This window comes from Loxodonta africana, chromosome 25, assembly GCF_030014295.1.
Source record: "Loxodonta africana isolate mLoxAfr1 chromosome 25, mLoxAfr1.hap2, whole genome shotgun sequence".
In the NCBI taxonomy this organism is placed as follows: Eukaryota; Metazoa; Chordata; class Mammalia; order Proboscidea; family Elephantidae; genus Loxodonta; species Loxodonta africana.
In genome coordinates this window covers 19,187,373-19,203,538 of record NC_087366.1, presented here as the reverse complement: position 1 = coordinate 19,203,538, position 16,166 = coordinate 19,187,373, and the positions used below count along the sequence as shown (strand labels likewise).

Genomic DNA, 16,166 nt, shown 5'->3' with positions numbered 1-16,166 from the left:
GGGCGTTGGATGCTGGATGAAATACACCCTAGGGCTTTCCTCCTGCAGAAAAGAACTTACTGATGCAATGTTTTATCATCTTGAGATTGCTCCCATGCTCCCACTCATCTCCACTCCCCTCCGCTGGGCTTCCACTGATTATGCCATAGACAGAAAAAATCATCACATGGTCTATGACATGAGGCTAACTCTCCAGAACACCTGCTTCTTAATAGTTCCTGTAATTCCATCTATCAGTTGCTGTCTGACTCATGACGACCCCATGTGTGTCAGAGTAAAACTGCGCTCCATAAGATTTCAATGGCTGCTTTTTGGAAGCAGATCACCAGTCCTTTCTTCAGAGATGCCTCTGGGTGTACTTGAACCACGAGCCTCTAGGTTAGCAGCCAAGCGCTACCCAGGATCCATCTAGACCAAAACCAAACCTGTTGCCATTGAGTTGATTCTGACTCATAGCAACCCTATAGGATAGAGTAGAACTGCCCCATTGGGATCCATCTGTTCTGGGTCAATTCTTTTATAGCCAAACCAGTTTCATTACTCCTCTCCCTTCATTTAAATGAAAAATCTGAAGGAAGCTCTTTGTTATTAAAACTCTAATTCTCTTTTTTAAAATCATTTCAGTCATGTTGAGTCAGCCAGTAATATGGAGCAACTGGCAAGGGAAACAGAGGAGCTTTCCAAACAAGCGCTATCACTGGTGCGCAAGGCTGTCAGCGAAGGAGGAGGAAGCAGCAGCCTGGACAGCTCTGTGGTGCAAGGGCTTGTGGGAAAGTATGTATCAACCAGTTCTCATGCGGACCAGCAACATCGGAATTTCCCAAGATCTGCTGCAAACCATACTTGAGGGACACCATGTTTCTTAAAAAATATTAGTGAGAAGAGGAACAAGAGAATAAGAGTATTAGCTTGAGAGAATGTAGGTATCTTTAAGGCTGGAAGAAGAAAAGTTAGATTCATCTGAGTAAAGTTTGTATTTTGTCTGGGAGATCTCAATGCCTGAGGACATAGTCACCCTCTATGGTGTTTAAAGGGTGTGATTAAACCCATCTGATGGTGTGGGGAATATAAAAATAACATATTATCAAGAATTGGGATAATTGGGTTCAATTCTTCTGACCCAACCTGTATAAACTATAAGACTTATGTTTAGATTGTAGAGAGAAACTCATATCTAACACATAACCTTGTTTGGCTCTTCTGCATAAGTCCAACTACATACTTTTAAACAAGAGGATAGATCTTTGCTTTTCTAAGAACAGTGAATTCTCAAAGTCCTCTTATTTTTTTCCTTGCAGATTAGAAAAAACCAAGTCCCTGGCCCAGCAGTTAATGAGGGAGGCCACTCAAACCGACATTGAAGCAGAGAGGTCTTATCAGCATAGTCTCCGCCTTCTCGACTCAGTGTCTCAGCTTCAGGGTGTCAATGAACAGTCCTTTCAGGTGAGGGCCTCTAGCCTATGTGTTTGTTATCAGAAAAATAGCCATAAATGTTTTCTTCTCTGGGGGATTCCATATCATTCAGCCATCCAGCTTTTTCCCACAAGTTGACCATTCTTGCTTCACATTAGGGAGAGTATTTATCCTTCTCGTTACCCATGTCCTCGTTCTTAAACCCCAATCCTTGTCTCTGAAAAGGCCTTGGCCCATTCTGAACCTATTAGTTGTTAAAATTTTTATATCTCTTCCCTAGTTCCAGAGGCTGTTGAAACCTGTAGGAAATTATAGTTTGATGTTTATACTTGGGTACTTCCTATAGCACACCTGTTTACACAAACCTTTGATGATTGTTATGGATTGAATTGTGTCACCCCAAAATGCGTGTTGTAAATCCTAACCCATAGACCTGGGGTCATAATCCCATTTGGGAATGATTTTTCTTTGTTATGTTAAGAAGCCGTGTCAGTGTAGGTGTGTTTTAAGCCAATCCCTTTTCAGATCAGATTAGGCATGGAGAAGCAAGCAAAGATGGGTGAAGAGAGATGACAAACCACATGAAGATCGCCCAGGAACAGAAGCTCAGAAGAGATAAGGGCCTTCCTCCAGAGACCACAGAGAGAGAAAGCCTTACTCTAGAGCCGGCACCCTGAATTCGGGTTTCTAGCCTCCTAATGACCCAAAGCCATGATATTTTCAGTCACATCCTATACATGTGAAAGCTAGACAATTAGTAAGGAAGACCAAAGAAGAATTGATGCCTTAGAAATATGGTGTTGGGGAATGATATTGAATATACCATGGACAGCCAGAAGAACGAACAGGTCTGTCTTAGAAGAAGTACAGCCAGAGTGCTCCTTGAAAGGGAGGAGGGCAAGACTTCATCTCACATACATTGGACATGTTATCAGGCAGGACCAGTCTCTGGAGAAGGACAACATGCTTGGTAAAGTAGAGGGTCAGCGAAAAAGAGGAAGACCCGCAATGAAATGGATTGACAGTGGCTACAACAATGGGCTCAAATATAGCAATGACTGTGAGGATGGCACAGGACCTGGCAGTGTTTCATTCTGTTGCACATAGGGTCACTATGAGTTGGAACCAATTCAAAGGCACTTAACGATGACAAAACAACAGCCTCCTAAACCGTGAGAAAATAAATTTGTTTGTTAAAGCCATCCACTTGTGGTGTTTCTGTTATAACAGCACTAGATAACTAAGCTATTCATAATCCCCCATGTGTCTTTCAGTTTGTCATACTGTGGGGGCTTGTGTATTGCTGTGATGCTGGAAGTTATGCCACCAGTATTCAAATACCAGCAGACTAGGGAGAAAGATCTGACAGTCTAATTCTGAAAAGATCTAGCCAGTGAAAACCTTATGAATAACAGCAGAACATTGTTTGATACAGTGCCAGAAGATAAGCCACACAGGTTGGAAGGCACTCAGAAGACAACTGGGCAAGAGCTGCCCCCTCAAAGTAGAGCCGGCCTTAATGATGGATGGAGTCAAGCTTTCGGGACCTTCATTTGGTGATGTGGCAAGACTCAAAATGAGAAGAAAGAGCTGCAAATGCCCATTAATAATCAGAACCTAGAATATATGAAGTATGAATCTAGGAAAATTGGAAGTAGTCAAAAAGGAAATGGAATGCATAAACATTGATATCCTAGGCATTAGTGAGTTGAAATGGACTGGTATTGGCCATTTTGAATCGGACAATCATAGGGTCTGCTATGCTGGGAATGACAACTTGAAGAGGAATGGTGTTGCATTCATCTTAAAAAAGAACATTTCAAGATCTATCCTGAATTACAACGCTGTCAGTGATAGGATAATATCCCTATGCCTATAAGGAAGACCAGTTAATACAACTATTATTCAAATTTACGCATGAACCACTAAGGTGAAAGATGAAGAAAATGAAGCTTTTTACCAACTTCTGCAGTCTGAAATTGATCAAACATGCAATCAGGATGCATTAATAATTACTGGAGATTGGAATGCAAAAGTTGGAAACAAGGAAGGAGGATTGGAGTTTGAAAATATGGCCTTGGTAATAGAAATGATGCTGGAGATCACATGATAAAGTTTTGCAAGACCAACGACTTCTGCACTGCGAATACCTTTTTTTTTTTACCACCATAGAGGCAACTACACATGGACCTTGCTGGATGGAATACACAGGAATCAAATTGACTACATCCGTGGGAAGAGATGATGGAAAAGCTCAATATCATCAGTCAGAACAAGGTGAGGGGCCGATTGCTGAACAGACCATCAATTGCTCATATGCAAGTTCAAGTTGAAACAGAAGAAAATTCAAGCGAGTCGACAAGAGCCAAAGTATGAACTTAAGTATATCCCACCTGAATTTAGAGGCCATTTCAAGAATAGATTTGATGCGTTGAACACTAAAGACCAAAGATGAGATGAGTTGTGGAATGACATCAAGGACATCACACATGAAGAAGTCAAGAGGTCATTAAAAAGATGCGAAAGAAAGAAAAGAACAAAATGGATGTCAGAAGACACTCTGAAAGTCGCTATTGAATGTAGAGTAGATAAAACAAAAGGAAGAAATGATGAAGTAAAAGAGTCGAACAGAAGATTTCAAAGGGCAGCTTGAGAAGATAAAGTATTACAGTAAGTGCAAAGACCTAGAGATGGAAAACCAAAAGAGAAGAACATGCTTGGCATTTCTCACACTGAAAGAACTGAAGAAAAAATTCAAGCCTCGAGTTGCAGTAGTGAAGGATTCCGTGGGGAAAATATTAAATGACGCAGGAAGCATTAAAAGAAGATGGAAGGAATACACAGAGTCAATACATCAAAAAGAATTGGTCGATGTTCAACCATTTCAGGAGGTACCATATAAGCAGGAATCATTGGTACTGAAGGAAGAACTTCAAGCTGCACTGAAGACATTGGTGAAAAACAAGGCTCCAGGAATTGATGGAATGCCAGTTGAGATGCTTCAGTAAACGGATGCAGCACTGGGAGTACTCACTCATCTATGCCAAGAAGTTTGGAAGACAGCTACCTGGCCAATTGACTGGAAGAGATCCATATTTATGCCTATTCCCAACAAAGATGATCCCACTGAATGTGGAAATTATCGAACAATACCGTTAATAATCACATGCAAGTAAAATTTGCTAAAGATCATTCAAAAGCAACTGCAGCAGTATATCAACAGGGACCTGCCAGAAATTCAAGCTGGATTCAGAAGAGGATGCAGAACCAGGGATAGCATTACTGATGCCAGATGGATCCTGGCTGAAAGCAGAGAATACCAGAAAGATGTTTACCTGTGTTTTATTGACGATGCAAAGGCATTCAATTGTGTTGATCATAACAAATTATGGATAAAATTGTGAAACATGGAAATTTCAGAACACTTAATTGTGCTCATGAGGAACCTGTACACAGATCAAGAGGCAGTCGTTGAAACAGAACGAGGGGATACTGGGTGGTTTAAAGTCAGGAAAGGTGTGTGTTCTTTCACCATACCTATTCGGTCTGTATTCTGAGTAAATAATCTGGGAAGTTGGACTATATGAAGGAGAACAGGGCCTCAGGATTGGAGGAAGACTCATTAACAACCTGTGGTATGCAGATGACACAACTTTGCATACTGAAAGTGAAGAGAACTTGAAGTACTTACTGTTGAAGATCAAAGACCACAACCTTCAGTACGGGTTACACCTCAACATAAAGAAAACAAAAATCCTCACAACTGGACCAATAAGCAACATCGTGATAAATGCAGAAAAGATTAAAGTTGTCAAGGATTTCATTTTACTTGGATCCACAATCAACACCCTTGGAAACAGCAGTCAAGAAATCAAAAGACCCATCTCATTGGACAAATCTGCTGCAAAAGACCTCTTTAAAGTGTTGAAAAGCAAAGATATCATCTTGAAGACTAAGGCGCACCTGACCCAAGCCATGGTGTTTTCAATCACCTTCTATGCAGGTGAAAGCTGGACAATGAGTAAAGAAGACTGAAGAAGAATTGACACCTTTGAATTGTGGTGTTGGAGAAGAACATTGAATATACCGCGGACTGCCAAAAGAACGAACAAATCTGTCTTGGAAGAAGTGCAACCAGAATGCTCCTTAGAAGCAAGGATGGCGAGACTACGTCTCACGTACTTTGGAAGTGTTGTCTGATGGGATTAGTCCCTGAAGAAGGACATCATGCTTGGTAAATTAGAGGGTCAGTGAAAAAGAGGAAGACCCTTAATGAGATGTATTGACGCAATGGCTGCAACAATGGGCTTAAGCATAAAAACGAGGGTGAGGATGGTGCAGGACTGGGCAGTGTTTTGTTCTGTTGTACATAGGGTCACTATGAGTAGGAACTGACTTGATGGCACCTAACAACAACAAAAGATAACTAAGACAATGATAGATGTCAAAAGTCATTCTATTCAGAAGACTTTTTGCTTTGGAAAAGTTTTACATTGTTTCTACCTATTCATTCCCTTAACTGTGCCAGACTTACTAAACACCAAAACCAAACCAGTTGCCAGAGAGTTGACTCTGACTCATGGCAACCCTATGTATTTCAAAGTAGAACTGCGTTCCATAGGGTTTTCAGTGGCTGATTTTTCTGAAGTAGATAGCCAGGCCTTTTCTTTCATGATGCCTCTACGTGGACTCAAATCTCCACACTTTCTGTTAGCAGCTGAGTGTGTTAACTGTTTGTACCCCCGCCCCCCACCCTGGACTCTTGAAAATTTGCTGAGTTAAGAATATTCAGCTTTCTCTCTATAGCAAAAAGCATTCACAACAATTCCTACAAATATAAAAAAAAAAAGAGGTTCCTATAAATATATAAACTAACACATAATATTTTTGAACCCTCCACCCCCCCCCCAAAAAAAAAATACAGAACAAAGACTGTTTGACTGTTGGGGGACCTGCTGCCTGACTGTCATGGGTCACATTGCCTCATTTCTGTTAGGCTTTGGGCCTGGATGGCTGGTGACTGTCTTGTAGCTTCTTAAGGCTGCTGCTGTTTGCCAACAGTGATGCTAGATTTTAAGAAGGCTGGTGTGGCAACTGGTGAACAGAAAGTCAGACTCATTTATTTCTTTGGGCTCTCAGGTAGAAGCAAAGAAGATTAGACAAAAAGCTGATTCTCTCTCCAGCCTGGTGACCAGGCATATGGATGAGTTCAAGCGTGTACAAAGAAATCTGGGAAACTGGGAAGAAGAAACTCAGCTGCTCCTGCAGAATGGGAAGAATGGGAGACAGGTATTCTTTTGTTAATTTGTTCACTCTGCAAACATGTATTGAATGCCTACCATGTGAATAAATATGGCAAGAGGAACCATTGAACGCTCTCTGCTTACAGAGGGAGTAACTGAGACCCAGAGACCTTGATGTAATCAGCTCAGCTCCACCCCATGAGTCAGCTCTCAAACTGAGGCGTAGGATCCAGCCCTCCTAGGACCTATTTTGGTCAGAGTTCTGTCTACTAGCTCTGCTCCAGGAAATATCTGGAGTTTAAAATTATGTTTTGCAAGACTTCTCATGTCCCTGACAATGGACTAGAGTTTGACCTGTTCTCTCTGTGGAATATGTCATTGGATTATAAAGTTTGCTCTGTGCCAGATTGTCGAGGGGCTTGCTACAGTGCCCACTGACTCTGCGGAGAATCACAGCACTCTGTTGTCATGAAGAGAAAAATGTTGGGGTGATTTTGCTAGCAGGAATGCATTTCTCAGTGGAGGTTACGTTTACGCTAATCTTGTTCTCTCTGCCTATTTACAGAAATCAGATCAGCTGCTCTCTCGTGCCAACCTTGCTAAAAGTAGAGCCCAAGAAGCACTAAGTATGGGCAATGAAACTTTTTACGAAGTTGAGAACATCTTAAAGAATCTCAGAGGTGCGTGTGTCATGGTTCAGGTCACCTGAGTATTTTAGAGGTCCAACCATGACTTTCATTTATTTTGAATCCTCTTGTATCTCCCTAAATGGTAGGTACATTGGAATATTACTAGATGTGTAATAAATATATTGCTAAAGAGAAAAAAATTTTTTTTGAATCCTCTTGTATCTCCCTAAATGGTAGGTACACTGGAATATTACTAGATATGTAATAAATATATTGCTAAAGAGAAAAAGCTCATTCATATTTGATATAGTGGAAAGAGAATTGAACTAGATTTGAGAAGGCTTGGGTTCTGGTCTCTGCAAGGTCACATGACTGGGCTGAGCTAGTTGTGTGACCATAGCCAGATCATAGCCTTTCTGGACCCTAATTTATAAGCTTTAAAGGGAAAATGTTGAACTAAGTGATCTTTAAGGTCCCTCACAGACCCAAAATATCATGCCTGTACAGACACTTTCCCTGGTGTTTTGTAGCGTGATTGTGCCTAATACAGAACCAATATGGCTGCTTCGTGCTGATGGTGGAGCAAGTTTTGTCGCAGCATCTGGGTCTCAGGAGATTTGAGTTTGTGTCATGCAGGGATATGGTTAAAGTTTCATGCTTCTTCACTAAAGAATAAAAGAGAAACATTTCTAAACTCTTGGGATTTTTTTCACAGAAAGTACTTCTCTATCCATTCTAACCAATTCCCAAATATTGTCATTGGCAACTGAAGGCTTAAAGCTTTGGTTTGAAATTTTGGGCTTTGAAGATTCTGCCTACTTCTGATTCTCTTTTGGGGTCTTAATATGTTTGCAGTGTTGGGGACCCAGGGCAGTTTCTCTAAGCAAAGAACTAAATATGGCCCTGTGAATGCTTCCTTTAAGATGCATTCTCCTGGACAGGAAAGAGAAATTCCAGCCACGACTTCTCCTACCCTTATTCCTGGAGCAGAAGCATAGCAAGGGAGAGGGGGAAGGCAGAGAGGGGTACTTGCCCCCAGGCCCAAGTCCAGGAGGGTGCCAGATGAGGCATGGAATGACATTCAGAGGCACTACAAATATGAAAGGCACCTGACTTAGGCAGCTGGACCAGAGGCGGGAAGGTGTTTCTGCTGACGCCTGCCAGTATCAAGGTCTATTCATTTTGAATTTGTGGGGGGAGGGAGGGAGCAATTTAGAGATCGTCCCTGAGCACTCAAGTGGGGGGGCACAACTTAGAGATTGCCCCTGGGCACTCATTACCCTCCCTACATCCTTGCCCCCAAGCAGTGATAATGTAGCTTCTCAGCCCCTTTTCACCCATTTGTAGGTTATTTTTCATATTCAGGGCAATGTTTTCTTCATTTCAGAGTTTGACCTGCAGGTTGGAGACAGGAAAGCAGAAGCTGAAGAGGCTATGAAGAGACTCTCCTTCATTAGCCAGAAGGTTGCAGATGCCAGTGACAAGACCAAGCAAGCAGAAGCGGCCCTGGGTGGTGCTGCTGCCGACGCCCAGAGGGCAAGGAATGCAGCAAGTGAGGCTCTGGAGATCGCCGATGGGATTGAACAGGTAAAGCAAAATCAAGATGCCCGCTGGCAGGCCCCGCACGAGGGTGCTGTGGAAGAAGAGAGAGCATTGGGTTCATTTTGGTTCCTATTGATCAGAGTCCTGTCATGGTCCAGGGCAGTCCCAAATCCACATGTCTGGCTTTCTGCTGATTCCTAAGGCTGTAACTGACTGCATGATAAAGCCTGATGTTTTCAGCTCCCCTTGTTGGACAACGGAGTCCTGGTGGCACAGTGTTTAAGTGTTAGGCTGCTAACCAAATGTTGGTAGTTCAAATCCACTAGCCGCTCTGTGGAAGCCCTATGGGGCAGTTCTACTCTGTCCTATAGGGTTGCTATGAGATGGCAACAGGTTTGGGTTTTTTGTTGTTGTTGTTGTTGTTGGGCATCATAAGAGGAACCATTCAAGATTTTTTTTCTATATAGACTATTTCAGTGGTTTGATCCCAGCTTATGAAATTGTGGAGTTCTAGGTTCCTTGTTCCGGTCCACGTCCTGCGTCTAAACTCCACTTACTTATTCTTTTTTTCTCTTTCCTTGTACTATATGCCAGCACTGTGCTTGGTGTTGGGGATCTGGAGATGAGAGAGACCTAGTGCCCCTCCTCAAAGAGCATTCATTGTAATGGCGGGAGACAGACAAGTAATACAACACATGTGGTAAACGCTTGCCAGCCGGAAGAGAGCTTCTTAGTGCCTATTTAAGCATGAATTCTAGAAAGTTTATGCAACTCTATAGAAAAATTCCAGAGGGAACTCTTGATACCTGGACTGTTTGGCCTCATTCATGGACCACTGGTCACTTGCAAAAGCAATACAAAATTTTTAAGATGAATTTCTTCACATTTTGATCTTATGCTATAATTATCAGAGTATTTTATTTACTTTTATTACACATGTTTAGTGTAAGAACATCATAAAATTAAAAAAGTATCAAGCCAAAAAAATTTTTTTGAATTCTAAGTCCCTTGAAGGTAGAGATCAATTTCACGTGCGTCTTCGTACAGCTTCTAGCATCAAGACTTCTGCAATTTGATGCTTAGTTATAGTATATTGATAAAGATATTGATAAGCTTTGTCCTTACAAAAAGCAAAAGCTAAAAGCTGTAGGGCCATTCTCTGCACCTCAAACCCAACTGTCTCAGGGGTCCTACTAAAGTCATTCAAAAGACTGGCAGCAGAGGAACATGACTGAGAATGATCCGAGTTTCTTGTCTTCTGGGTTTTCCCAAATGGCTCCTATTGTGTTCACCATTTGGTGAGTATTGAACTCAGAGGGAAGCAGTGTCTCATGGCTGACCCTCCTAGTCTCAAGAGACAGGGCCCAAAATTAACTTGTTTGAGGCACAGGCTGGGGTAGGGTGTGTCCCCAAGTCTGACTCTCTCATTGTTCATCTAATTTACCCCATCAGGGCCTAGCTGCAGCTGTATTTTTTTCTGCAGTAGCCTTTGGGATGTTTTCGTATCTGACCTTTGTCTTTCCTTCCGTCCCTGGCTCCTTTTCTTCTCCCAGGAGATAGGGAGTCTGAACTTGGAAGCCAATGTGACAGCAGATGGAGCCTTGGCCCTGGAGAAGGAACTGGCCACTCTGAAGAGTGAGACAAGGGAAGTGGAAGGAGAGCTGGCAAGGAAGGAGCGGGAGTTTGATGTGGATACGGATGCGGTGCAGATGGTGAGTTCCCGCTGCTTTCCATGGGAGGTCCCTTTAGTCTTGCCAATATGAGAAACACCCTTTCAAGGCTGATTTATACTTATTTTTCCTCAGGTGATTGCAGAAGCCCAAAGAGTTGACTCTAGAGCCAAGGATGCTGGATTTGCAATCCAAGACATGCTCAACACATTGGATGGCATCTTACACCTAATAGGTACGTGGAATATCCACAAGCTTCCAGCCCCATACCCCCCGGGCTTTTTCCCCAGAAGACTCACTCTACCTAGCCCTGATGGATGGGAGTCTCAACTTTCCTTAAGAGTATCAGGAAATTTGATTTATTTCAGGCTCAGATCCTTGATGCAGATCACTTTATACTTTCTGGGCTCTGTTTTACCATCTCTAAGCTGGGTCACTGAACACTTACTGCCCTCGGTGATAGAGGACTATGGGTCAAAGAACGGGGTGGGTTCACGGTACTTCACAGCTAAAGGGGATACCAAACAAGTTGAGGGCCCTGCTAAAGAGTCTTGACTTGAGCCTGAGAAGCCAGTGGATGGTTTTAAGCAGAGAAATAGCGTCACTGTATATTTCATAGAGATCAGTCGGGCAACCGAGTAAAGGAGAGCTTAAAGGGGGATTAGACAGAAGGCAGGGTGGGACCACTTAGGAGACTGTCGAAATAATCAAGGAAACAGGTGATGGGAGCCTGGTCTAAGGCAGTAGAGATAGTGAGGCAAAAGAAGGTTCTCCAGTCTGTTTGTTCCTACCTACCAGTTACCAGTTGCCATCGAATTGATTCTGACTCATGGTGACCCTATGTGTGTCAGGGTAGAACTGTGCTTCAGAGTTTCAGTGGCTGATCTTTCAGAAGTAGAACACCAGGGCTTTATTCTGAGGCCACCTCTGGGTGAACTCGAACTGCTGTCCTTTTGGTTAGCATCCAAATATGTTAACTGTTTGCTACACCAGGGACCCCTTGTTCCCTCTCAAAGGACAGTTATACCTTGATATAACTGGTTGAGGAAACTTGAGCTGCCTGCATAGATAACCCAGGGGAAATAGGAAGGCAGTACATCCATGAGATGATGTGAAATGTTAGGATAAAAAGGGTTTGAGGGCACAGTGTGGCAGGAAATCAGATATCCCCATCGAGACTGCCCAAAAGCAAACTGATTTGAACTAAAATTTTGGATTTAGGTGGAGCTGGTATGAAACCTTCATTTGGCCTATTTATCAAGCTTGACCTGGAGCAGATATGGAACTAGGGATTTGGTCATAGATTCAAGCAATATTCAGGGAAAGTCTTGATTCTACTTTTCCAATTCGGTACAATGACTTTAAAACCTGATTTTTCTGTGGAGTGTCTTGATCGCCCTGAGAGACCAATATTGTCTTCATTGTTATAGTAATGGGTCTGCTTTGTGATCCAATGAGCCAAAAGAGTAAAATACCCTCTAAGGGCAAAAAACTTCCCATTTGAGGTTTTAACAGCATTGTCTAGTGTTCTGAAAAAGGTAATGAAACTAATGGGGCCTTTAAAGAGAAAATGAGAGAGTGGGGGGAAGAGAGTAGGTGGGACCTATTAAACATTTCTTATGGTGGCCCAGGAAGCCCTGGTGGCACAGTGGTTAAGAGCTTGGCTGCTAACCAAAAGGACAGCAGTTTGAATCCAGCAGCTGCTCTTTGGAAATCCTATGGGGCAGTTCTACTCTGTCCTATAGGTTTGCCACGAGTTGGAATTGAATCCTATCAATGGCAAAATGTTTTTTCTTTTTTTGGTATGCTGACCCAGTAGTTAAGAGCTCGGCTGCTAACCAAAAGGTTTGTGATTTAAATCCACCAACCACTTCTTGGAAGCCCTGTGAAGCAGTTCTACTCTGTCCTGCAGGGTCCCTATGAGTCGGAATCAATTCGATGGTAACAGGTTTGGGTTTTTTTTGATGTGTCCATAGCAGCTAATGACAACATGTTTCAGACACTCTGACAGGTGTTTTTGTGGTGTGGTGTCACTTAAGCCTTACAAAAGTTCTGTGAGGTAAGTTTTATTATTTTATTTTACAGAGGAGTAAACCAAGGCTCAGAAGGGAGCCCTGGTGGCACAGTGGTTAAGTGCTTGGCTGTTAACTGAAAAGTTGGCAGTTCAAACCCATTAGCCACTCCACAGGAAAAACAGGTGGCAGTCTGCTTCTATAAAGATTACAGCCTTGGAAACCCTATAGAGCAGTTCTATTCTGACCTATAGGGTTGCTATGAGTCACAAGTGACTTGAAGGCAATGGGTTTAAACTGAGGCTCAGAAATCAATAATGCCCCCAAGGTCACATAATAAGTCGTGAAGGCAGGATTTGAACTGAGGTCTCTTTGTCTCCAACACTTGGGCTCTTTTCTAGTAACTCATGCTGCCTCCCCATGGACATGGGTATTTTGTTTCCAACCTTATTTAACTTTCTATGTGTGTCATAGCACTTGGATAAATTCTTGAATTTCTCCCACCCAGGTGAGGAAAAGATCCGTTAGCTCCACATTTTTGTTATGGTGTTGTTGTATCCTTCTTGTCCTCTTGAGCCCACAAACAATACCATACACATTGCCCTAGGTTTAGTAAACCCATGCTGTCAAATACCTTTACCGCAGCTCAGATATGTGGGGCAGTCTGGCCTTGGGTTTGAATTGCTCAAGGACTACGCAACCCCATTCGAGCTAAATTGGTCTGGTCAGCTGTTCTTCATGCTCACATTAGTTTTAGATAGTCTATAGGGTTGCCACGAGCTGGAATCAGCTTGATGGCAATGGGTTTTTATGGGTGAAATATACCTGAACAAATGTGACTAAGCTCATATTGAAAATAAACTAAAGCTAGCCAGATTCCCACTGTTTTAGGCCAGAATGAAGTCTTACAGCATTTCCTAACAGCTGGAATCCATCCCCAAATAGCAAAGCATACCTTGGCCTTTATAAACCCTGAAGCCCAGCCAGTTTCTAAAGGACTTCTAGTAGAAAAACACCAAAATATTTCCTAAGAGTGCTTCTGACAGCATAATTTGGAGTTGACTCTGATCCTAAGGGTGAGCTGTGCTGGGCAGACGCCTTGGGCAATACTCAGGCCCCTATGACCTTGTACCTTCGTCTTTTCAGAGCATGAGCTGTCAACCCTAACATGAAAGGAGAAATCCAAGCTTCATATTGCTGAACAGTAGAACTCAGAGTTTTGAGTTTTGGACTGTTCACAACCCCTATAACTAGGCTAGTGGTCTCAGAACATTCTTAATATTATTTCTAACTTAAACTCTGCCTTTTAAATGCACGGTATACCATTTGCTCTGGGCAGGCGGAAACAGAAATTAGTTAAGGGTACAGAAAGACCCACATGTGTTCAAGAAGACCCGACCAGTTTCTCTATGTTATCTGCTTTTTCATTCCCTAAAATAGACCAGCCTAGAGGCGTGGATGAAGAGAGGCTGATCTTATTGGAGCAGAAGCTTTCCCGAGCCAAAGGCCAGATCAACAGTCAACTGCGGCCCTTGGTGTCAGAGCTGGAAGAGAGGGCTCATCGGCAGAGGGGCCACCTCCATTTCCTGGAGACAAGCATAGATGGGATTCTGGCTGATGTGAAGAACCTGGAGAACATTAGAGAAAACCTGCCCCCAGGCTGCTACAACAACCAGGTTCTTGAGCAACAATGAAGCTGGCTATAGAGATTTCTCAACTTAGGTTCTTAGGACACAGATTTCAGAGCTCAGGAGCCAGGTCATGTGGGTGGGGTGGGATGAGGACATTTGAACATGTTGAATGGGCATGTTCAGGTCAACTGGACCTGACCCCATCCCTGAGACTCTGGCCAGGTGCATGTGTTAGTGCACCAGTGCAATACTATTTGCTTCCTGACGCTAGGGAATGAGGCAAATAGCATTGGGTGTGAAACTGATCAAGGACCTAGACCCCAAAGAATAGACAGGATGGAAGGACAAGCTACATGGGCAAATGTTTGCTTCAGAAAAGCCATAAACTGTGAGTCCTGGATCATGGACAAGAGCTGCTGGGTTATAATCAGCTTATTCATTAAATAATGGGACCAAAGGAAATTGTTTGGACTTTGTCCAGGAATAAAATTCTCCCTAATGTCAGAACAGAGAGTGAAATCCAGTCACACTGTGGCCAGTAAGATATTTTTGTCTTGTACTGTCCAGTGCAAGCTTCTTGTTTACCAGAGGTCCTTCCACTTACCGCCCAGTACATAAACATGTACTCCACTTCCAAACTGGACGAAGTAAGCAGTGAAGACCTGTAGGCTGGCCCATTTGGAGCAGGGCTATCAGGTGCCCTGCCACCTTCAAGTTCTTCTGGGCCCAGGAGTGGCATCGTTTCTCCTGATGCTGCCATGGCAACTTAGAGACTGCATTTTTATTAAAGCATTTCCTACCAGCAAACAGCACTGGTGGGTTTTACCAGCAAAAAGCAAACACTGGGAAAGCATTTATTTTGGGATTTCAATGTGATGGAAAAATGTGGCTTGGACCTTGAAAGGTGAAATTATCTAGAAGATTTATTAACCCTAATTCCATCCCACTCTTTAAACACTAAAAAAATGCACATCAATGTATTTTACCTTATTCTTTCTATCTCTACCTGGCACAGAATGTTCTATCCACACTTGAGCTGGGTAGAATCCGTATCCATCCATCCTTCCTTCCATCCATCCATGCATTCATCCATCCTTACGAACAAATATTTATTGATACGTATTGTGTGCTAGGGGCTGGGGGTACAGTGATGACGTCCTCTCTGCCCCTTATAGAGTTGATTGTCTAGTGAGGAAGACAGACATTAAAAAAAATAATAAATTTAAACTTACAAAGCATGTTCATCACAAGCTGTGTTTATTGCAGTAATCCTTGGTTTGCAACCTCTTTTCTCAAAAGAACATATATTGCAAGACACTCCCATGGGGGCACTTGGGTTTTGGCAAAGCTGAGATGGCTCTGGGTTGTGCATACTTCTTGGTACTCCAGCGGTCACTCTGCCCCTTTCCACAAGTGATTGCAACACACTGTTGAGTCATGATAATACCAGTGGGAATTGCTGGAGAAACCAGAGGCACTTCCACCTCCACCTGGAAGACTGGTGCTGCCTCCCCTCTGCATTTCCTTGATTTTTCACGGATGTGCTTTCAAATAAAGAATGATTGTTAGATGCCTGTGGTCAGTTTCTCATTTATTAAACTCTCAGCTTAAAGTAGAGGTACCAAAATTATAGGAACTAAAGTGTCATGGAAACAGCAATGGATCCTAGAGTTAACATCTTCAATTCCTATCCCCGAGCATCTTGTTTTGTCCTTTCTGTTGGGGAGAACACCTCATGAGATTTAACTGGCGCCGTCTCCTAAGGATGAAGAAGGATTTATTTCTGGACAGCCCAAACTGGGTTGGGGGAAAAAATTAACATTTTTGTCCTTTGTCATTAGCTATAAAATGAAGGTAAGAACAATAGTTGTGGTATGATTTCATGCCGTTTAATAAAAAACATTAACCCTGACTGGGAGCCATGGTGGCGCAATGGTTAAGTGCTTAGCTGCTAAACAAAAGGTCGTTGGTTTGAACCCACCAGTGGTTCTGCAGGAGAAAAGATCTGGTGATGTGCTCCCATAAA

General features: G+C 42.8%; 1 protein-coding gene across 11 annotated transcripts in view; it reads left to right on the top strand.

Moving 5' to 3' along the window:
* Positions 1-15,723, top strand: part of LAMC2 (laminin subunit gamma 2) — a 79,624-nt gene extending 63,901 nt beyond the window's left edge. For all 11 annotated transcript variants that reach the window (XM_064276550.1, XM_064276544.1, XM_064276546.1 and 8 more), the window contains exons 18-25: positions 625-774; positions 1,299-1,443; positions 6,553-6,702; positions 7,222-7,336; positions 8,673-8,872; positions 10,381-10,539; positions 10,633-10,732; positions 13,950-15,723. In XM_064276550.1, coding sequence (XP_064132620.1) covers positions 625-774; positions 1,299-1,443; positions 6,553-6,702; positions 7,222-7,336; positions 8,673-8,872; positions 10,381-10,539; positions 10,633-10,732; positions 13,950-14,203 — 1,273 coding nt within the window. In that variant the 3' untranslated portion in view covers positions 14,204-15,723. The remainder of the gene's footprint in view (positions 1-624; positions 775-1,298; positions 1,444-6,552; positions 6,703-7,221; positions 7,337-8,672; positions 8,873-10,380; positions 10,540-10,632; positions 10,733-13,949) is intronic.
* Positions 15,724-16,166: the final 443 nt, after the last annotated feature.